This window comes from Clavelina lepadiformis, chromosome 2, assembly GCF_947623445.1.
Source record: "Clavelina lepadiformis chromosome 2, kaClaLepa1.1, whole genome shotgun sequence".
Lineage (NCBI taxonomy): Eukaryota > Metazoa > Chordata > Ascidiacea > Aplousobranchia > Clavelinidae > Clavelina > Clavelina lepadiformis.
The window spans coordinates 26,401,451-26,423,876 of record NC_135241.1 but is presented as its reverse complement, the minus strand read 5'-3'; the positions used below and the strand labels follow the sequence as shown (position 1 = coordinate 26,423,876).

Genomic DNA, 22,426 nt, shown 5'->3' with positions numbered 1-22,426 from the left:
AAGGTGTTTTCTCTGCAAACTGTTTAAGCAAGTTGTGCGAAGATGTCCGAGGTATACGCTCACAATATTGAAGACATTCCTGACCAGCTTGGCTACTTGATCTTAAATGAAGATGGCGCCGTCTTATCTTCGCACGGGGACTTGATCAATGATGAGAAAACTGCCAAGGTCTTCATGAGAATGGTGCAGATTGCATGGAAAGTGAAGCTGTGTGAAGAACAACGCAGTGTGCAGCGTTTGAGTCTCATTTTTTCAAATCATATCTTGTTGGCAACTGTGTCAAATGGAAAAATTTACATTGTTAAAAAAGCTTATGTGCCCGAACAAGCTGACAGTGAGTCATAAATGGAGGAAAACGGTATAAACAAAACTTCTTGCAGACTTTGACATCCTGATCTGAATGGAAAGCATTGTTATGTAACAATGGTGTACCCTGCCATGTGATGTCATCACTGTGATCAAAGATTGTGAGAAATTATTTAGAGTCATGTGATTGTTCATCAGTCTCATAATGGTGTGACTTGGAATTGGGCGAAGAAATAAACTCATCTGACCCAAGAAATGAAATTTTTTATCTGCTAATTAGTTGTATTAATTGTGATCGTCGTTGTCGTTTGACCTGATGACTTCATAATATCTTGCAACATGAGCACTTCCACGTGGAGGTTTGCTTTATTTTCTATTGCAAATGTAAGCTCCATGCTTCTTGTGCATTTCCTTGACAGTTCGTACATTTAACATCAAAGATTAGAAACAATGTTTTATATTTCTGTTTGATTGTTCTATTTTTAAAATACATTGTTTAGATTGCAAATGTTTGACGCCTAAATAACTTTAAACCACATTATTTATGTAACTTGCCCTGTGCGGATGTATCATGGCACATCAACGATGCTTTTAAATATTCCCTTGTTTGATGGGAACTGTTTCATTTATATCGTCATCTCATAGATCACTTTTATTCAAGACATTTGTAGACATCGCACTGGTTCTTGATTTTCTTTGTAAATTCTATGGAAGAGCCCGAGATTGATGTTGGGTCAAATACAGGTCGATGCAAATTCATGTCAATTTATATCACAATTAATTTAAAGAAAATGCTGAGCGTGTTTCTATGATAGCTTTGAAATTAAAATTTTAACAAAATTTTATCCAGTTTTTCAAATTAAAGGTGAATTATTTCATCTCAAGCGTTCGCTTCGTGCGAAGAAGTTGAAAAACGTTTCCAACGATTTTACAAGTCCATCAGTTAAAGTGATTGTTAAACGCAAGTCCGTTATATTAATTTTGTTTTCCATGTGTTCGTGGTATATTTGTTGTTGATTTGTATACTTTATCAATTACTTACATCATAGGTTGGAATCAACTTTTGTTAAGACAAAAGAGAAGAAAGAAACTCCGAAAGAAGTCAGCCATGAAAAGGTAAGTTTATAATGTTTTTTTCTCCGATCATGCCTTGATTCAACATGATATGACCATAAGATGTCTATTCATGCCGAAATATGTTTCTTAGGCCGTAGATGACGAGGAAGCGTGGCTGGAGGCTCTGGAGAAAGGTGAACTTGACGACAATGGAGAAATCCCCAAAGCAAAAGATCTGTCATTGCTCACGGCTCGGCAAAAAGCTCTTCTTGATCGAAACTACTCGTCAAATCTGGTTGAGGAAATTACAACGTTAAGAGAGGAAGTGACAGAAGAAGAAAAGCAAAAGAGGATTGAAAAGAACAAGAGAAGAAAACTCCAGGTTCTTGCTGCTAGACCTAGAAGTGGCGACTGCAACGATTTGAATCAAATATTTCTTTTGTCATTTCCAGGCAGCTAAGAAGGCAAAAGAGACTCAGAAGCTGACAATCAAGAAGTTGGTAGAAATCCCGTCAAAATTCGTGAAAGAGAAAACAAAACCCTGCACTGCGACAAACCGGAACAATCTATTTGAAATGATTAAGTATATAAATAGACGTGATATGGTCGTGATGTCGTATCCTCACGGTTTCGAATATCCCCTAAAACCGCAGACGTCACATCCAACCCCTAATCCTCGGATGTGTTCTGTTTGTGGTCTGCAAAGAAGAAAATATGAATGCGCAAAAACCAGACAATCACTTTGCAGCTTGCATTGTTATAAACAAAATTTGAAAAATACGGAAGCTACATGATGTTGCGCCACCACAGAGTTCAAATTAGCTCTCGTCAGATCAATGCTGTAAAGTTGGGGACGCTGCAAATGACCGTAATGGACGTTGTAAACAGCGTTTCCATTAAAAATACATAAATTAATAAGATAGGAATGTAGTCTAGAAATTATCTGGTTTGTCTTGTTGATCAGATTTAAAAACGTGTGTGTAAATGTTATCTCCAATTGGTTTATTCCCAATTTGATAAATTGTATGTTTCTATTTTCCTGGTTTATTTTTGAACATTTTGCTTCCTGTTTATTCACTAGCATCACATCATTATTTCAAATCTGTTTTGGTAGTATTGTGAAGTATATTATTTTTTTATTTCTGCTGACAATGCATTTATGTACAGTACTAGTAACGCTAGTTGCTTTTCAATAAATATTAGTTGAATGTACATAGCACATTTGTCAATTTTTCATAGTTTGCCGCAGTTGAGCGTTTTATTCAACGGGATGCAGTGTTAGCTCCATGTTGCCTTAATCAGATCGTTGTTTGCGGAGAGGCGTTAATCACCTTATATCCCTAATCATCTTTTTCATTATTTGCGTTGTGTGGACGCCTGTTGCTGCTAAGTTTGGTTATCTGCGGTAAAAAATTCGCATCTTAAAATCAATCCAAAATAAATTATGCATTTTTTAATGGAAACACTGTTTAACCATAATCTTCATTACCGTCATTGCCGGGAACACCGACGTAGTCATGTGCTTTCAGCTGCAAAGGCAAAAATCGATCTTTAAGTAACGAAATACCGTGTATCCATAGATTATACTGTCATAGCCTCATAGGATACAAGAGTTACAACCAAGTCATCGAACTCAAGTCTTTTGAAAATAACTCAGTGACTCGATTCAAGTTGAGAAACTGTAGAAATAGGCAGTAAGCATCCAGCATGCGCACTTTAAGTACCTTTTGACAAAGCATTTTGATAACGTGATGGTATCGGAAATTTCGAACTGGTGTGGGAATGGCGGTGTGGCTTGCTTTTAGGATGGCCTAAAGCCAATTAAGACTATTTGTCTTACTGCTAGACTCCTATAGACAATTGTCTTTGACCCCGTTGCGTTTGCTGTCTCTATAATGTTTCTTCAAATCAACACCAACTTCATAAAGTCTAATTGTTATATTGTCCGAATAAGTTGTGTCAAATTAGAAACATTTACTCCATCTTTCCACATTTAAACCAAGCTATAACTCCAATTCAGTAATGATTCCAATTCCGAATAATTCAGCAATAACTTCAATTCAGCAGAACAGAAGAAATAGCTAAGAGCGACAAAAGAGAAGAGAGAAGAGAAAGATTTAGACCAAACATTAGGTTTTATACTCCCATATTTTGACCAATGGGCGAGTGCCAAACTAGCCATACAATGACACGTATCTACGTGTCCATGTTACATTCTAAGCTTTTATCACAAAAAATTAAAATCGATTTTGCACCGGGTACAGAAAACCACTTGACACACTTAACTACGTCACATGTCGATTTGGAACTACGATTGAATACGGATTACTAGGAACAATACATTCAAATTTGTATAGAATTTAACCGGAGACACAAAAATTGCTTAACAAATGCCAAATATAGAACTTGTTTAATTTGCTTATATCCAAACGCCACACTGGATTAAGAAAATTATACGTCAGTGTGTTTATTTATTAACTTGTAAATATTCAACACTCATTGCACAATTATTTCGGATATATTGCAAATACTGCAGATCGTTTTTGAATATCTTCAAGATAAAAGACTGGAACCAGTTACCAGTTACTGGATTGAAACGTCACCACCAGCGCCACTCAAGTCTTCAGCTTTGGATCAAGAGGGGTTACCTTTGTGACGGTTACATCACGAGTCATGGGTTGTTTTATAAATGCTGAAATTTGATTTTGGGAGCTTGTGATACATTTGTTGACCAAACTTAATTTCTCGTTAATGACGTACAGATAAATTACGCAACCTTGAGCTGGTGTGACTGCTATAAATACCGATGTAATGTTTACAATCTTTCCTTTTCCTTTTTCACTTGTTACCAAGCGCAATATAACAGCAGTAAGCTTTGTCCAAAGGTGTAAGCCTTTGGGATGGGAACTTTATCATTTAGTAATATGCATAGACAGAATATAAGCAACTAAACAGCAAATTGTCACGTCGTTTGACAAATGAGAACTCATTCCATCGAAGCAGAAGCAAACAAAATCTTTAATTGTTCCTCGCTCATATTGTAACAAGTTAACAACCACCAGTGTAGTCCGACCTTTATGGCAAAGATGTTTGTTGTGTAATAATACTTCACATAAGTAATAAAACAAACGAATTTAATTGTCATACCTTTCAGCACTATTACCTATTGGACAGCATTGGCATCTTTTTCCATACATCACTGTCGATGTACCAGAGACGTTTCCATCTTGCAATGAGCAGTATTGTCATCACATTTTCCAAAGATTATCATTGGTATGCATTCTTGCTGTACAAACTCGGGCTAATCAACAACGCCCTTCCTTAGTGCTATGGCCACCAGAAATCGGGCTCTTGCCCAGGATAGGGTTTCTTTTCGCATCCACTGATGTACAGCACTGAAGCAATTTTCATTAATCAGTTGCTTGAACACACCACCTGCTCGTCTGCTTAATTTTCGCTTTTTCAACTTATGTTTTAAGGATTTAACTAATGATAGGTTTAGTGGCCGAACTAGTTGTTACCAGCAAATATCAACGTCATTTCTCTTGAGCACGTTTTAAGCCTTTTCGGCTTTGTCACTTTTTCCTGTTCATTGGCGCGTGTTAATAACAACTGGCTTGATTTTTCGTCCCCACCGCGCTTTTGGCGAAAAATAAAATGATTGATTTGCACTTCTAAATTTTCCGGTCGGCAACACTTGGCACACGTGAGACTTGATGTGAATACGATTCGAGCCTGGCAGGCCTGTCTGTGGTGCCCAATGGTCAACAGTATGGGATGGCAGGGTTGCTAGGCTAGTTGCTACTGTACTACACTTGTAGCCTAGGCTAAGGGCAGAGCCTTCATTGATTTAGGCCAAAAAATAAATAGAAATAATTTTTCTTGATAAAAAATAATGCAGTGTCCTATTTGTCAGGCTGTCAGTTACCCAATTTGGAAAAAGTTACTTCAGTAAACGGTTAGTCGGTTACACAATTGGTGTTTTCCTACTTCGGTAAATGGTGGCCGGTGAAGTAGACACTTATTTTATGTCTCCGTGTAACATGCAGAATTTCATCCTGAATAACATACTTATAACCTGCGTCATTTCGCCAAAAAATTCTCAAGTAATTGCAAGTTTTTTGCGGTGAACTTAGTTTTTCCTCTGATGGAGCCAATCAACAAATTTTTACTCAAACTTGTGCTAAATTGACTTGGACTAGGATCGTAAAATAGGCAGAAATGTTAGTCAAAGAAATACTGGTACCTACTACTGTACTATAGGCCTAGCCTATAGCGTTACAAAACTTTACTACTATAGAGAAGGTCTATAACGTTCCTTAGCCCAGCTAGCTTAGTGGTAAAATCGGATAGTGCAGTAGTGATTTCTGGATTATAAAGATGAGTGTCTATGTCCCTCCTAGAAAGTTTGTATAATCCACAGAAAGTTGGCTTCTATGCCAATTTTCGGGCCCAGAAATGCATTTTACCCTAAATTTTTTATTCTATGGTACAAGTATTAGGTTGACGTTGCGTAATTTTTGACATTACCTGCTGACATTTGTTGTTGCGCTTAGTTGGTGCAATGAAAGCAAACTTTCCCGTAGGAGTCTGTGTGATACCCAGGTTGGAAAGTTTGGTGTTTTTGGGAAGAAATCCTCTGAACAACAAGATCACAAAATAACGATTATATACATGTACACCGTACAAACTGTTAAGAATAAGCATTTTTTCACAGATTTGTGTATTTTGCAAATAAATTGTGCAGGTTTGATATAAATAAGATTTTTCCCAGTCAGTTGCTGTAGGAACATCCGTTGTGTTTGCTTTAAATGTGTAGATTATATATATGGCAAATGGCCCACGTTTAGGAACACATTTTCAGGGAATCCGCACAAAACATTTTTGTTCCCCGTGCACTAAGCAAACTTTTTAATTTGTTATGCTTCCATGTTTAATGGATAATTGTTTTACTGCGAACTGAACCGCCAGGAAAAAATAAAGAAAACGTTTTTGCAGTTTTTGGACCCTCTTGATCAGTTGTTGGGTGTGAAAAAAGTCTGTCTGCAAGAAAACGTGTAAATCGCAAAAATGCATAAAAACTGTCGAAAATTGGTTCACTAGATGCACCCGTAGGCCTAGGAGTGGTTGGCGTGCCTGGCTCGTAAATATGCTCGATTCCCAGTTGTTTTAACCATCAAGTATGAAATGCTTCTATGTTTTGTTTTATAGTGCGATTAATGTAAAAGAATGCATTCTTACGGGAAGCGTGCACCAGGATCTGATGGCAGTGACCACATCCATCGTGAGAAGATTGCCTCCCAGTATAAGATAAGCGCGTCTTATAAGCAAAAGCTTAAGGCTCTTGTCGTGCTAAATGCAATTTCCTGTTCTGTGATCATTTGTCATCTCCTGCAAGTGAAAGCGAATATTTCATTGACACGGCAGGTGCTTCCAGCTGTTGAATTGTGGGAATACATCTATCTTTGCACGATTGGTGTCTCCTTGTTAGGTTGGATGTCTCTTCCAAGAAACAAAAGTAACATTCTGACTGCTTACATATTTTGTAACGCAATGTTTAGTGTCGCACCATTATTTGTTGCCGCATTCCTGCATGTCCCTGAGCTGAGCGACCTGCTCATGCATCAACGTGCCAACATGCATCTCTTTGGACAGCCCTGTGCCTTGGTTCTCTATTCTTTTTTAACACTTGCTGGTGTTGTTAATACTTGTGCAATATTTTGTGCGTCAAAGCTGGTGCAGGCATGGAGAATGAAAGGCTTTAAGTCGAGATGATTTTATCGCACTCAACTGAATATCTTGGTGTCGTTGGAGCTCCTGTTTTTTCTGTTTATCTAAGCAATATGCGAACAGAGAATTGATGAAAGAATTTTAAAAGAATCGTTTAGCCCACTATGGTCGCTTAATACCTACATTATTATGCTAATATTGTGAGCATATTTGTTAGATTTCAAAGCAAGTTTTTATGAGTTAAACACGTACCAGTGATAAATTTCTCGTTATTGTGACTCCAATATGTGCAATTATTGTTAAAAGGTGATAAATGTTGAAAAGTTTGAAATGAATGAAAGTGAAAAAGATAAAAATATTTTGTCTCTGTTTTCGGATATTGTCAGTTATGATGAAACAAAAAGATTGTCCTCATCTCAAAAATTGCTCGATATTCTGAACGAAAAACAGCAAAAGGTGAGTAATTGATGCTTGTTTAGTCTTTGCATGATGCTTGGATTGATGCGCCTACTGGCCATGCTACATTGATGCTGCATTTGCCGGTATCTTTAGACAAATCTAAGAAAGTGTTTGTTTCAGGTTGATGATGACAAGTTGTGCGAAGAGGTGAAGTACGCTTTCAAACGACTTGTCGGTGGCCTGGCTTCAGGCAGAAAAATGGCGCGACTTGGCTTTGCCACAACATTGTCAGCATTGCTTAGAGTTGTGCCATGCAACCAATACAGCTCACAGAACGTGGTTAAACTCATGGAGGAAAAACTCCACAGCAATGGGGTAAGCTGATATGTTACAGCATCCAGAGTCTGTTTCTTCATTGAAAAGACTTCTTTTTGTAGGAAGACAAAGATATAATGTTTGGAAGAATATTTTGCCTTTTGTCTGTCATTCAAAGTGAGAGGTTGTCTGACGAGAAGGAAAATTCGATGCTGAGGAAGATTACTGAGATGCTTTTAAAACTTGGAAAAAAGAAATCGTATTTGCATAAAATCTCCCTCCATGGACTGAGCAGACTTGTAGTGCAGGTGGAGTTGGACTGGACGCTTCCTACATCTCTGTTCTTGAGATCTCAACATTAATCACTCGCCTGTCTCTCGGATAAGGTTTTAAATTTTGAAACGTTTTCAGGTGTCTGCAGAGCAGTTCAGGGACCATATTTGGCCACTTTTATGTCCAGAATTTGCGAAAGGTTGGTCGGCTTCTTCAGCGGAGCTCATGCAGCTTCTGCTCACTTGCTCCAAGCAACATCCCACCGTCTGTGACACGGAATTCCTTAAAACCAGCAAATGGCTTCCATCAAAAACAAAACACAAAAATATTATTGGTATGGGCGATTCTACTGTGACTTGGTATGACTTCATAGGGATGTCAACACATTTTTTAATTACTTGAATTAGTGGCCGTGCTAGTTGTTATCGGCAAATTATTACCGTCACTATTTTCAAGCACGTTTTAAGCCTATGAGACTTTATCTCTTTTTTCTGTGCATTAGCGCATGCTATTAGCAAACAGTGGTGCTTTTTCATCTCAACCGCACCAATGATGAAAAAAGAGATGATTGGTTGCATTTGCTATCTTTCTAGCTTCTCACAGCTTCAAGCACCTGGCTCAAGTAATCGCTAAAACAACGATGTATCACCCAAACATTGACCAGTTTGCTCGTGAGATAGTGACAACCATTGGCAGCCTTGGTACTGATGCTCTTGGCACATTCTGGGATCAACATCTCACTCCGACCTTGTTCTCGTCATCGCCGGAGCGCAAATATCTCGGGTTCATGTTGGCCGTCTTTTCCTTTGATCTCATCAGCAGCAAAGAGGTCAAATAATCTCCAGCATTACATATATTTTACTACTTTTATCAGTATTAATTTTATTCTTTTATATCGAACAGGTTCCTGCCGTGTGGTCCAAGGACCTTTTGAATAATTTGTATTATGCCCTCACAAACAAGGAAAATCCCCTTCACCTTGTCTGCAGAAACGAACTTCCTAAAATTTTGTCAGAAAAACTGTCACAGGAAAACGTTTCGCATGAAGTCCAGCTTGCTGTTGTTTTTCAAACATTCACCAGGTTGGTTTGTGATTGGTCACAATGCTGCATTGTGGGTCATTTTAAAATCTTGTATTCCGTTGATTCAGCCCAGGTGGCCTTCATCTGGATGGAATCACGCATTCTGCGATTGTGACATCACTTGTCAGTCGTTTTAAGCTTCCAGCGCTCCTTAACTACATTCAGTGGTTGAAGCATCTTTTTATTCACGGAACCACAGATAAAACGATGATTCGTGAAATTAATCTTGACGTTGCACGGAAGTATGTGCTTTGTGATGTAATGTATGGCAATCACATGATCAGATGGTGATGTCATATAATGCAATCACGTCATTGGATGTTGATGTTTTAGGTGGAGCAGCTCCCACTTGCTGCATTTGATCCGGATGACGAGTCTTCCAAGGAACGAGAAGTGGATTTCATCGATTGTTCGCTTCCTGCTCTTACATTCTCACTTTTCATGTGAGAAAAATTTAACAGGAATCGAAAAATTTCAAAATTTGATGCAAATAATTTATTGTGTTATTTTTAGTTTTAGGCAACAACAATAATTCTCATATTGATGAGATTTCTATGGTTGGTGAGCACTTTATGGACTTGTCCGAATCGACGCGGTCTCATGTCCATCAAAATTTTCTAACCTCTGTGTCATGGCTCAGCAACATGGCCCCCCTCCCCCCAGACGAGGTGCTTCCCCATCTCACACTTCTTCTCATTTGACCCGACCACAACAATTCATCTTGTTGGGTTTCTTTTGCAGACATCAGTTGTGACAAATAAGCCCAAAGTCGTCATTCCCGGCCTGATGTCATCCGGCCGCTTCTGGCTCGCCTCCATCGTGGACTTCGCAGATTCCCTCGTTTCGTGTGAACACGTCAAACCCGTCTTCAATTTTAATGACAATATTAAAAAAAGTTGGCTCGCCGTGGTGCAGAATATTTCTAAAGTTTTGAAACTTAAAAGTAAGTTTGTTTCTTCATGGAAATGTCGTCGCTGATTTAACTCAACATATATTTGCCCTAAGACTCCACAACAAATCAGTCGGCCGAAGCAACAGCACTCCAACTCTTACTGCTCCATGTCGCCCTCCAGCTGCTGTCACTAGATGATGAGGTGCAGAAATCAACGCAAGATGTCGTCAGTGATCTGACTGTGATCGTGCGGGAGAGGTTTGAGGTGAAGGGTCGTGAACAAAAAGTGTGTGATGGTGACCCCGACTGGGTTGAGGTGAGTCCGGCTTTCAGTGAAATCGACGATGTTTCTTTTAATCAACAAACCTGCTCAGTATCAAATCCAGACAAAATTATGGTGTCAAGCAGAATCGGTGCAAATATTTCAGTATTGGCAAAATGGTTTTTCAGGTTATCGTTGAGATTCTGTTGACTATGATGTCACAAGCGTCGAGTGGATCACGCAAAACAGCAGACCAGGTGTTCAAGTTGATATGTCCTCACCTGACCAAGAATGCCATCAAGCTTATCACTGACGTGAGTGTTTTGGGTCCTGTCGGTGCCACGCAGTTTTTAAAATGCTCCAATGTTTAGGTCCTACAAATGAAAGATGACTCGATGTTGAAGGAGGAGCTTGACGAGGAGGAGGACGAAGAGGACAATGAGCCAGGTTGCCATGGAGACACTTAAAATGCTTTCACAAACACTTCACGGTGATTTTTATTTCTATTTTGGATAATTCTCTTCAGATGATACGGATGAGAGCTCAGGATCACCATCTAGTGATGAAGATGAGGTGGAAACGGAAGATGTTGATGAAGAGTTTCGCAAGAAGATAAAAGAAGCTCTGGGTGATGCTGCCGGATCCACAGGGGAGGTATTTTGTTGATATCTCACAAGTAGATAAAATTGTCTGAGATTTCTATGCATTTGGGATAGATCTATGATTTTCTTTGACGGATGAACCATCAAAAATATGACTGCCGTGATTCCCATTATAAAATGTTAAATGCTTAGGATGAGGAGTCCGATGAAAGTGACGAAGATTTCAGCGATGACGCAATGATGAGGATAGATCATCTTCTCTCAAACATATTCAGACACCGAAAGGTAAATTCCTCATCGCTGATAGTGAACGCGTTGCAATCATTCTGGCTGATGTCTGTGTCGTGCAGAAATCTAAGAAAGCTGAGGAGGTCGCGACCAAACGTCAGCTCACACACTTCCAACTTCGATGTCTCGATCTCGTCGACACTTTCATCGCTCGGCAACATTCGAGCAATCCTCTCGTTCTCGATCTTGTGCTCCCTCTACTGGACGTTGTACATGTAGCTTCGAGAGACCCAAATAAGGAAACGTTGGCTGAAAAGGCGAGCGTGTTGCTCAGGTATGTGCCATTGTTTGATCATAAATAACTAGATCGCTAAGAGGCAAAAAACATTTGTGGTCCGGTGACATTAAGATGCGTTTATTGATCGTCGTGAACTAACAGAGTTGAGCCAGCACCACTGAATGCAAAACATGTTAAATTTAATCTTCACAAGAATTGCATCTTAAGACGGTAACCACATTGATTGGTACCACAATTAAAATATGGTTATGTCACAATGCAACGAACTTGTCGCTTGCTCTGATTGGTCATCACAAAAAAATTCACACATTGATCACAAAAAAAATCAATCGGCATTACTTGAAAACCATCGAGTTAGAGCAACAAAAATGTTGATTATTATTATGATTCTCTAATTGTAATGCAAGCTCTAGATTTTAAAAGTAAACTCACACAGAATAGTCAGAATATGGTTTAGGTTGTTGCATCCACATAAGTTTCAAGCAAATTATTGTTTGAGTTTTGATCCATGCCATTTCAAGTTAATGAGGTTTTTAAGTCATTTCGTTTTGCAAGAAAATCAAGCCCATTCATTTTGAGGTCTTTTGTCGGTAAACCCACAGATTTCAACCGTACGAAGTTTCTTTGCATTCTCCGGCCGGGGAAATTGTGTCCCTGTCCCCACGCAAACAACCTCACTAGGAAGCTTGACAAAGAGGCTTCGAAATGGGGCGGCTCGATTTACTTTATTTTGGAAGGTGTCCATTTCCCATTCAAATGAGCTTGTTTTGTGAATTGTCCCGTTTTGATCTGTGAGCCGGCTGATTGAGCCACCGAATTTTTCCGTTGCTGTGTGAGCCCCGTTGTCCAGCAGCAGCTGTGACATCACTTCCGACCCTGCTGCTTTGTGAAGTGATGTCAGCAGGCCAGCGTTCTTTGCATTGATTGGTGCCCCATGTTGCAGTAACAATTCTGCCGTGGTCACGCTTCTGTGCTCGGCCGCAAGGTGCAGTGGAGTGTTTAGACAACGATCGATTGCGATGATGTCAGCGCCATGACTAAGCAAAATTCTTGCTACCTGCAAAGTACTAAATTTATTCTTGTTAGTTGTCGTTTGCAACGTGGCACAAACCTCAACATGGTTGTGCTTTGCCGCCAGGTGCAGTGCAGTGCCGGTTCTTGTATCTTGGCCAATATTAACATCAGCTCCATAATCCAACAGAACCTTTGAGGATTGATTTAAGCAATGGTCAATGATGATAATTTAACACATCTATGCTGGTACCTGCACGATGGCCTCGTCCCCTTGCTTCGATGCTTCTTGTAGCGGATACCCAACATCAATTGCTCTCTCGCTTGATTTGTCTTCTCGCATCCTTTGGTTCGGACTCGCCCCGGCCTGCATGAGTAACCTAACCTGTCCCAGGAGCAATCTGTGAGTTGCGTAAAGTCACAATCTCCATCAACTCAACTCACCAAAGCTTCATTTCCTTTGTCGACTGCCATGCCAAGGAATGAAATCTTTCCGGTCCCACGCTCGTCGGGGTCAGCACCTGGTTTGATTTTGCAAAATCTTAACTAAAGTTGTCGTTGAAATTTGAATTCATTTATTTCTACCTTTTTGCAGGATACTTTCCACTTTCTTCACATTTTCCGATGAAATATATCTTTCTAAATATCTTTCTTTGTTTGAGCAACACCACATTTCAAGAAAGTCGTTCAACTTTGTCCTTTAACACGGCTGCCTAAGACTGGTGCAAACAGCTTTTCTTAAGTCTTGAAAGTTTGCATTTACGATGAGATTCTAGAATGTTTGATTGCTAAGTGGTAGTTGGGAACATTTGGTCTCCTGTCTCAAGCCTCTTTGAAAAGTTTTATAAATTTTGCATCAAGTAGAAAACTCCTTAGTATTGGTTGAGCTCAGAAAGCAAACGTTTTTACGACATTTTTTTACCACTTGAACATTCCAGAATGCTACGAGTAAACAAATTCAATTGTTCTGTCTTATTATGACCACCATCTCGGTGAGAAATTGTTGTTACAAGCGTCATCTCTCGAGCGTTGATGGGTTTTTGTTTAGTTTTGACCCGGGCAAGAACCACGGAGGCAGGATCCTTATCATCACAGACACAGCCAAAGCTGAACTTAATAATCGACTCGTAGGGTGGAGTCATGTTGCGCAGTGAAAATGTATTGATAACTTTTCAAAACTTTTGATTTGTCAAGTTGCATAAAAATGTCAGCAACTAACAACTTACAATGTTTGCTATTTGATGATTACTTTGGTTTATTTGCTCATTGGCAGTGGTGCACGATTCCTTAAATACCACCAAGCTCACGATGTAGCTGTTTACTTGTAGACTTGTGCAATTTTCTGACATGTCTGATAAATTACTTAACTTTTGTTTCAGGGTTAAGCTATGCAAGATGAAAGGTTACCCACGTGATCTTGATGATGACGTCATATCACGTTGCCATGACAACATAGAGGAGGCATTGTCACGATGTCGTCGAGGCGTAGGGGGACTTTTTATCGGGCAGCTCGCTTCACAGTGCTGCATGTTTTATCTTCGGGTTTTATCTGGAAACACTGGCACTGGGAAAAAGTATTTTTGTTGTTACGCTTAATGCATAACGCATAACGATTGAGTTTTTAAAAATGAAATTCTTATAACAGAGGCGGTGCTGTTGATGTGAGCCGCGTGGTATCTCTCTATGCCTCTGCCCTCGAAGATTTCATGATGAGGCGGGAGAGCAAATTACAGCACCATGTCGTGCATGACTTTGCCACTCGATACACAGCATTAGCACAACAACTGATAATCCCTCTCACAAGATACATCAAGGACGGAGTGCAGGTTTATCGAAAGGTAACGGACATTGCATAAGAAACGAACAAATCTGTCAAATATTTGATCTCTATGTTTGTACAGACTCAAGCCTGCAGCATGCTTTTATCCCTCTTGTCTTCACCCACATCGGGTGGAAATATGATGTCCATTTGTCCGAGTTTGTTGGACACAATTGTAGATATTTTATCAAATCTTCTCAAGGCGCCTACCACTATCAAGCCAAAGTATCTGGTTGAATTGCTCAGGTGAGTGAGATGTCATTGAGTGAAATCTCACAAGTTCTTTTCATTTGATTTTATTTCCAGACTTCTTCACCTGCTCGTGCACTCAACTTCAAACAAGGGTCGTGATTGGTCAGATTTGATTTGCTTGTTGAGAAATTTTCTTGAATTAAATGAAATGAAGCGATCGCAGGAGCTCACAAACGCAGCCTGGAAAGTTTTAACGGGCGTTGGAGTCAGGTACTAGCATAAGTTTAATGCAGTGGTTCTCAACAACCTTCCTGCTCAAAGATATATCGAAATACCGTGGCACAAGGAAGACAATTTTAACGAATGCTTTTGTATTTCAGTCGAGGCAAAAAAGAGAAAACTACGAAAAAGCGAAAATTGAACGATGCGAAAGGTGAGCGCACACAATCATATGAACCTCACTTTGACGCGCTACTTACCTATTTCCTTTTCTTAGAATCACCCGCGATTGAAGGGGATCCACCAAGCAGAAACCAATTAAAGAAACAAATCCGCAAAGCAAAGAAAGAAAAAAGAATGAAGATAGAAAAATCTAAGGATATTGTGAATAATGGTTTTAACAAAACATGAAACGTTTGAAATAAAGGATGATATAGTTTCAATGTGAATGAGTAAAAGAGAGGTCAGGAGGGTTTCTGCCATGGTGCTGACGCCAAACATCGCTCACCTACACATTATTTATTATTGCTTTGAGAAACCAACTCAACCAACAAATTTAAATCTTCTATTTAAACAAAGCAACAAAACGTGGCAGTTTTCCCAACAAACGTCATAAAAAGGACATTATCTATGCGCAGGTAGGCAGGAAATCTCGGTAGGCAAATAAATCAAGTTCAGGAAATTTCAGGTCTGGTTCCACTCGCTGCCAACTGATGACTTGAGAGCGCTCACTGAAGCGGAAATATTTCCAGCATCACAACTCCTTTGGTTGTCGATTATGATGTCTATGTTTCTTGTATTCGAGTTGATGGAGGAGTTTGCGTCGAGGAGTCCTCTGAATAATTCTTCATCGTGATATGTGATGTTGCTTTTTCCTCCAACTTCCAATGCTTGGTCCTCCTGCAAACACAAAGCAATGTACGCAGGTTCACCGGGGTGCAAGGTCACGTGATTTACCTTCATTGGCCCGGCATTGAACCTCCCCCCGTTGCCACGGTTTCGCATCATCGCGTGTTTGTGGCGAGATTCGTGCAAATATTTCTGGGAAAGAAATAAAGAAAAAGTTAAGAGCAACAGAAACATTTACTGAATGTCTTCCAACCTTTCTCTCTTTAGGGAGTCTCCCTTCAGCTTCTAATTTCGCCCTGGCCTGCCTCCTCTTGAGGATGCGGTGATATTGCTTGGCATTGACGTATAATGGCTCCTCCTCCACCACATCGCTACTTGCACTCGGCTGAGCAAGCTGCACCCTCTGGAATCCACCGCTGTTGTTTGGGATCATCTTCATCACATCATAAAGATTTAAATTCCTGTTACGACAGATTACGAGCAAACTTTAACAAGCAAACTCACCATAATTATCCCATTTTGTACAGACGCGGCATTCCCCGTCAAGTTTAAGGCTGAAGGATTGTTTGGATTGACTTGTTGCACGACAACCTGGTTGGTCTGGTTCACCTGTTGAGCTCCACCTATCTGTGGAATACTTGGCCATTGTCACCACAAACCTGATAACTTGGTCCTTTATGTTAAGTAGTTATTGCCAAAATTGTATCCTAAATTTGGTCTTTGGTCTGTACTAGGTGTGGTAGGCTAGCTAACATGTTTTGGGTGGAATATGTCTCCATACATAGGTGAGTAGTAGCAGATAATGTTTATACTCAGCATAGGCAAGTCACAGATGACTGGTGAAGCATTCTTGTTTTTACCACAGATACTATCTAGTTAAGCTAGTGTAGGCTTATTTAACGCAAAATCTTCCTGTTAATTAGACCTAAACTCTTCGCTTGACTGTCACAGGAAACATTCTAAAATACTTGATCCAAATACCTGAGTCATCCCTATTGTTTCTTTTATTGTGATGTGATAAGATCCGCCATCCTCATCACAATCAGGCAATGATTGCTTAACCACTATATGTTAATAATTAATCCTTTCTCCAGTGTAATGACTGACAACTACTTGTTGATTTCAGGCCAACTTGCCCCTCACTTTCAACTACAGATAATTGCAATTGACAACAATACTGAATCAAATGAAACTTACTTGAAAAATTTGTTGCGCAGTGTTTGAGCTGGAACCTTCAGTTTGGATGACCACCTGGGCGACTCCGCTCTGCTAGGAACAAAACCTTGCATGTTACTGGTTGATCTAGAGACATCCAATAAATTATCAGCAAGACATTGTACTTGTGGCTGTTGTTGCTGCAATACTAACTGCCCATTTGCAGTTTGAATGAGTTGGGTTCCGGCGTTGCTCTGGCCAGTGTTAGACATACTCAGTGTTGAGATGGCATTCTGCTATATACAGAAACAACAGTGAGTGAAAAGCCTTCAAGATTGTGACAATGAGAGCCAAGATACCTGTGTTGATGGACTGGTCTGGTTGTTTTGTTGTATCACAATTGACGACTGTTGGTTTGTTGGTTGTTGCACAAGTAAGTTCCCGTTTAGTGTTACGAGCTGTAAGTAATAAATCATAGTCTCAATATGCAGCCTATTATAGGCCACCAGCATTCCTGGCTCTTTTATGCAATATAACTTTCCCATGACAACTATAAACCAAAGCAAAACTGCTCCTTTGCGGAATGTTAAGCCAATTTACAAATAAGTATCCAAACAAAAACCAGAAGTGCTTGCAAATAATTTCTAGAATTAAAGTTTTTTTCAAATGCTTTGCTAATTTTTATCCTCGAACTAAGTCTTTGCACGACTTAAACTCGGCGTTGATTCCTCATCGCTGGAGCCCCAGCTACTGCAACATCCGAATGTAACACGTTTTTTTTTATTTTGTTACATAGTATTGCCCAAATTTAGAACTGTCCACCAGGTCCATTGAATAGGAGGAAGTGTCATTAATGCCTTGCCCAAAGTATAGGACACAATTTACACAGCCACATTATTGTAGGCCCAGCGCTCCACTCGGCTACCAAGCCGCACATTTGAAAACTTGAGGATCCTTTGAACCAACCACTAAGTAATGACCCTTTGTCTAGTTATACATTTCTGTTCATGGAATGCACAAACTTGGTGGTTAAGCCACATTTGTCATTAAGAGAACAGAGAAGATCATGTCCTAAAAAAGTAAAATGTACAATGTTCGGCAAATACGTAAAAAACAATCAACTTCGTAATGCTGAAAATGAAATGTGAACTTTCATCGAGAGTAAAGAAATAATGTCAACATAAAATGCAAAATGTGTGGTGGACTTTGCTCATTTTTTCAGCGGTAAAGAATTGTGGCATTAAACTCCTTCCCTTGCTGTTCATGTGCAAACGTAAATTCGACCAAAAGTGATCAACTTGATGAAATATCGAAGGTGAAGATTGTGTTTTTTCTTGTTCTTATCAACTAATGAGAGGCCAAGTTGTGACCGCAGCATTACAAATGTGTGTAACCGCAGCCAAATATTGTGGTAAACATTTCAACCAGTTTAGTTTACCAAATCTTATGAGGCTGACTATCATTTGCAGGGTTGGGACAAAATTAAAATACTCGATTCAGCCGAGTTCATGTATTTATCATTAAAAATTGGCCGAGAAATTCGGACTCGACACATGATCAAGTGACCTTGCAGGTTAAACGTAAAATTTTTCTATTAATTTAAGTAATATCAATTCGTTCTAGTGGAGGAAATTGGTCATTTACACGAGGATATACAATGTTTAAAAACTGTAGGCCATGGATTTCATGTTTTATTATATAAAATTTGTTTAAAAATAACAACCAAGTTTGTATAATTTATGCAATTTTGGTTAAATTGCTCCATGAAAACTACAGGAATAATTATAAACCACTAGGGGTGGCCATAGTTCAATTCAAGTCCAATTGGATCCGATGTCATCACCCCGGTAGAATTCAATAAATTTTTTAAATAACCAAACCATTAACGAGATAACCATTTCATCATTCAAGCATCTTCAAAAACTATCAAATTTAGTGTGTTCGTTTCAGTGAGCTACTTTCATTAAGAGAAGAATCATTCACACATGTGTTTGCTGCGTGTTTTTCAGGGCAATTTGACAGTGTATCGATGTTCGCTTTTGTGAAAAAATAAAAGGTATCGCTGTTGGTTTCGCTGGGTAGGATCAGAATCACGTAAATTATTAATTAGTTGATAGTCGAGATTACAAAGTCAGTCAGCGGCGCACTTTTATTTACTGCATAATAATATATCACGTAACTTGAGACATGGTCGGCAAGATTTTTTATGGTTTTTCTTACTGTTAAAGTTGATTTTGAAGCTTTGACTAGCTTTTCAAATACAATGAACAATATTTAAAATATATTGTTATAAAAAATTAGACATTAAAGATAACAAAAAAAAAGCAATTACAGCAAAACTGTCATGTGGCGACAAGTGATAAGAAAAAACCGTACCAACCAACATTATCGAAGTTGCGGTAAAATCACTTTATTGATATTAAGGCTCGCTTGAGTAGGACATAGCCATTTGGCTTCACAATAATCAAGTGCATTGAGCTTCGATTCTACCACAAAGGCATCTTTTGAAGCACTGAGCAATATCAAGTTTATTTTTCATGTTAAGCTTTGTGTCATGGCATAATGTTTAAGGCCATTTTGTCATTACTGCTATCGTCAGTATTAAATTTATTCTATACAGCTCTATGGCTTGTCCATCTTTTGGAAAACCTTTTTATAGTTTGGCCAACATATTTAACATTTACCACAGGTCGCCACATAAATACCACGGAAAAAATTGCAGCCAAAAGCCTTAGTCATCTACAAACTGCCTCCCAAGTTTGGAAACATCTTTACAAACTACCAAGCGCTGACACTCCCAGACATCGTTCCTACTAACGCCGGTTAGAAATGTGCAATAAGTGTGCACTGTGGTAAACATGGAAAGCATCAATGTATGGTGTCCGTTTCAAACAAAATCATTACTGCTGGCAAGGCCACGACTAAACTGAAACAGAACCTTGATTGCAAAAATGTTGGTATGGTGCAAAGGCTAACCTATTTATATCAAAAATGCTGTGGGCCGGTTATGTTTTCTCCAAATCATTTCGAAATTTGGCCAATCTCTTCTTAAAGCTACTATTCAAGGGTGGTTTTTAATCAAGAAAATACAGTATTATGTGGCTATATATTTAGCTCTCAAATTATAGCTTATTCAATATCAAATGCACAGAAAGTTTACTTGAAATTTATCTCAGGTATGCAGCTGTTACGAAATTCAGACCGGCTAATGCTAAGCCTCTGTTTGCTGAGTTAACTTTTCAAGGCTGGCTGCATGTAATTACATTCATACATTCAAAATTTCAAAGTCACCAGATCCGTATCAGGATTGTCAGTGTGCGATAGCTCAAGAACCCCAAACTGATAAAAAAATCAACCAACCTGAAAAGTTTGCTGTCCATTTACACCAGTTGTTTGGACAAGTTGTGCCTGAAGTTGATTGCTGCCAGCAGGAATGTTGATTGTTTGCCCCTGCTGAGCTTCCATTACCAGCTAAGCTCTCCACAACCTGTACAATGCAAGCGCGTGTTACATATACAGTTTTGATTAGTTTTTAATGTCATATAGAACTTTAAAGTATTGCTAGACTACTACTAGGGTACTATTTATGGAAATTTTACACAAATTATAAGTATTGTATACACACACTGTAGGCCTACATATTATGCATTGCATGAAAACGTAACATATCCCACCCATGTGCCCATAGCCTACTTCACCACACCCAATTATGTTTTCGGTTTAACATGAGAAAATAAGCAGCCTACGTCATTCATTAGGTTATTCTTGTATTTTAGCAAAAATATCGGCTTTCGGTAAATTTTATTAATTTCAAGCAAGTGAGCTATGCTCATGCAACTTGTAAAAATAGTAGTCATGTGGGTAGGCATTGTAGTGACATTCGTACGTTATTGTTGCCATTAACATGTACATTTATATATAGACACCACTGCATTAGTAATGTGTATTTCTCTACCACTCCACTGTCTATTTTATTTCTAAAGTAATCCATTTTTCACATTCTTAAAAAATAGTTAGTTCACCCGCCGTCTTTTTGTTTGACTTAGGCTATGCCAACTGGAAGCACTTGAAACGTCCATTGCAAGGGACATAAAGCAATCCTAAAACTGTAATAGGCTCTTCTGTGCAGTTATCGCATAATAAGGCTTATATTAAAGTTTTTAAAATGGGAATTGCCAGATCGTCGAGTTGATCTAAGTTTTAATTACCCAACATACTACATGCTTGGCGTAGCAAGCACAAGAAACACCCTGTGTAAGCGACTTGTCACTCTAAATAACTTGAAATAAACTTACTGTTTGCAAAACCACTCTGATTGGATTGATGATATATTTTGACGGCGAATAGAAAATGGCCTCTCATCCAACCTGACCATTCAGCAGTCGGTCAGCTGAGCAGCCAATCAAGCATCAGCAAAGTATCACATGACTAATATTGCTTGGATATATCCCTAAAATTTATTAACGCATCATTCATTAGCCCGCTTGTACAAAACACCTTCTCAATTTAACTTACTGAAAATGTATGTCTTTTTTTCCTAATTTTGAAATGTCCTAGAAGTACTTTTAATTGGAGTTAACGTTCTCTATACAGGCCAAACATGTTTGCAGCAGTCTACTTAGCCTATTCTATTTAATTACGGAAGCAACAACGGCATCTACCCATTACAATGACATGAAATCTGAGTTGCCTAAGCTCCAATTTACAGAACAAAATATTAGATAATTCCGAGGAAAAATATGACATGGCATACAGTAGTGGCTTTAGAGTGAGGCGGTCACCTTGCCTGTTTGTGGATAAGCGCTTGAGGACAACAAACATTGGATGCGATTGTTATTGTTAACTATTCACAGGTTTTCAGAACGGTAGTCATGCATTGGTTGAAGTTGATCAGCTGAATGAACTGAATTTAGAACAGGGGAAGTTGTATAAGGTACCTGCAGCATATAAGGTCCCGCTCATTTCTAACGCTCTTAACTCTATATTCGCTCAGTGTATTTGGCCGAAATTTGACCGTTTAATAGGATGGGTTCATGGTTGCTGGGTATTCTATTTTCAGGTGTATCAGTAAAATAATTTTTAAATAGTTCGAGAAAAAAATAATTTTTTGTCAGGCCTTATTAACAGCATATGAATGTAACAAGCCCCAATGTACAACTGCATGACAAGTGCATACAAATGAACATACGCAATATAGTTCAAAAAATAGGCAACCAGCAATCATAAGTGGTCAAAAACAGCATGCCAATAAAGTTACTTTAGACTACACTACTACAGCTTGCCCATCATAGAATCGCATGAGAACACATGCAAACGCATTTCTTTTTAAGCATTTAAATACGGGTTAGTGCTTAACTTCATTTGTAGATCAAAGGTTCTCAATTCGTCTCACTTCTTGCACAACTTTAACAAAAAAATCATTTTTGCACAGTCAGTCGAAATTGGTACAGTTTCTTGCTTACACAGCTAGATAAACGTTGGCTCAAAATCCTAAAAATAACAATAAAACTTTGCGCTAAAAATGTTCTAATTTGGCGAAGATACTGCGGAAAAGTTTTTATAATTTGAGAAACAATCTTTGAATTTTCACACACCCCGTCTTACAGCTCTGAGAGGACACCCGTTTTACAGCCAATATGAAAATCATCATCCTATAGATGAAGAAATAGTGATGATATTTTTAATATACAGATTGTATAAGATATAGAATTCTCGTCTTCGAGTATCGAATCAACGAA

At 38.9% G+C, this 22,426-nt stretch overlaps 5 protein-coding genes across 11 annotated transcripts; 3 read left to right on the top strand and 2 right to left on the bottom strand.

Moving 5' to 3' along the window:
- Nucleotides 1-340: 340 nt before the first annotated feature.
- Nucleotides 341-2,574, top strand: LOC143447468 (INO80 complex subunit B-like). The gene is made up of 5 exons (XM_076947589.1): nucleotides 341-1,050; nucleotides 1,172-1,271; nucleotides 1,356-1,422; nucleotides 1,514-1,744; nucleotides 1,815-2,574. Exons 1-5 carry the CDS (start codon nucleotides 1,014-1,016, stop codon nucleotides 2,154-2,156), a joined length of 777 nt encoding a protein of 258 aa, XP_076803704.1. The 5' UTR covers nucleotides 341-1,013; the 3' UTR covers nucleotides 2,157-2,574.
- Nucleotides 2,575-5,130: 2,556 nt separating this feature from the next.
- On the top strand, nucleotides 5,131-7,398 carry LOC143447478 (protein jagunal homolog 1-A-like). Its single transcript, XM_076947603.1, has one exon. It carries the CDS (start codon nucleotides 6,592-6,594, stop codon nucleotides 7,135-7,137), a length of 546 nt encoding a protein of 181 aa, XP_076803718.1. The 5' UTR covers nucleotides 5,131-6,591; the 3' UTR covers nucleotides 7,138-7,398.
- Nucleotides 7,399-7,413: 15 nt separating this feature from the next.
- Nucleotides 7,414-15,127, top strand: LOC143447438 (myb-binding protein 1A-like protein). The gene is made up of 22 exons (XM_076947540.1): nucleotides 7,414-7,548; nucleotides 7,672-7,866; nucleotides 7,929-8,114; nucleotides 8,218-8,413; nucleotides 8,673-8,908; nucleotides 8,983-9,161; nucleotides 9,230-9,403; nucleotides 9,495-9,604; nucleotides 9,675-9,829; nucleotides 9,903-10,104; nucleotides 10,167-10,369; nucleotides 10,504-10,629; nucleotides 10,687-10,762; nucleotides 10,842-10,969; nucleotides 11,110-11,202; nucleotides 11,268-11,479; nucleotides 13,834-14,028; nucleotides 14,100-14,292; nucleotides 14,356-14,519; nucleotides 14,580-14,735; nucleotides 14,846-14,898; nucleotides 14,962-15,127. The coding sequence occupies exons 1-22, from the start codon at nucleotides 7,423-7,425 to the stop codon at nucleotides 15,093-15,095; spliced, it is 3,492 nt and encodes a 1,163-aa protein (XP_076803655.1). The 5' UTR covers nucleotides 7,414-7,422; the 3' UTR covers nucleotides 15,096-15,127.
- LOC143447466 (uncharacterized) lies at nucleotides 11,564-13,386 on the bottom strand. 2 transcript variants are annotated; one of them, XM_076947587.1, is made up of 5 exons: nucleotides 13,040-13,386; nucleotides 12,899-12,975; nucleotides 12,708-12,839; nucleotides 12,555-12,647; nucleotides 11,564-12,500 (listed from the first exon to the last, which is right to left on the bottom strand). In XM_076947587.1, the coding sequence occupies exons 1-5, from the start codon at nucleotides 13,125-13,127 to the stop codon at nucleotides 12,003-12,005; spliced, it is 888 nt and encodes a 295-aa protein (XP_076803702.1). In that variant the 5' UTR covers nucleotides 13,128-13,386; the 3' UTR covers nucleotides 11,564-12,002. The 2 variants fall into 2 exon arrangements, with proteins under 2 accessions (XP_076803702.1, XP_076803701.1); XM_076947586.1 differs by having other exon boundaries at nucleotides 11,564-12,647.
- On the bottom strand, nucleotides 14,820-21,149 carry LOC143447463 (nuclear transcription factor Y subunit alpha-like). 6 transcript variants are annotated; one of them, XM_076947582.1, is made up of 9 exons: nucleotides 20,984-21,149; nucleotides 20,049-20,175; nucleotides 17,048-17,146; nucleotides 16,874-16,981; nucleotides 16,731-16,802; nucleotides 16,038-16,160; nucleotides 15,787-15,966; nucleotides 15,642-15,725; nucleotides 14,820-15,584 (listed from the first exon to the last, which is right to left on the bottom strand). In XM_076947582.1, the coding sequence occupies exons 2-9, from the start codon at nucleotides 20,151-20,153 to the stop codon at nucleotides 15,369-15,371; spliced, it is 987 nt and encodes a 328-aa protein (XP_076803697.1). In that variant the 5' UTR covers nucleotides 20,154-20,175; nucleotides 20,984-21,149; the 3' UTR covers nucleotides 14,820-15,368. The 6 variants fall into 6 exon arrangements, with proteins under 6 accessions (XP_076803697.1, XP_076803693.1, XP_076803698.1 ...); XM_076947578.1 differs by having other exon boundaries at nucleotides 16,874-16,984; nucleotides 20,984-21,148; XM_076947583.1 differs by having other exon boundaries at nucleotides 16,731-16,799; nucleotides 20,984-21,148.
- Between the last annotated feature and the right edge of the window lie 1,277 nt (nucleotides 21,150-22,426).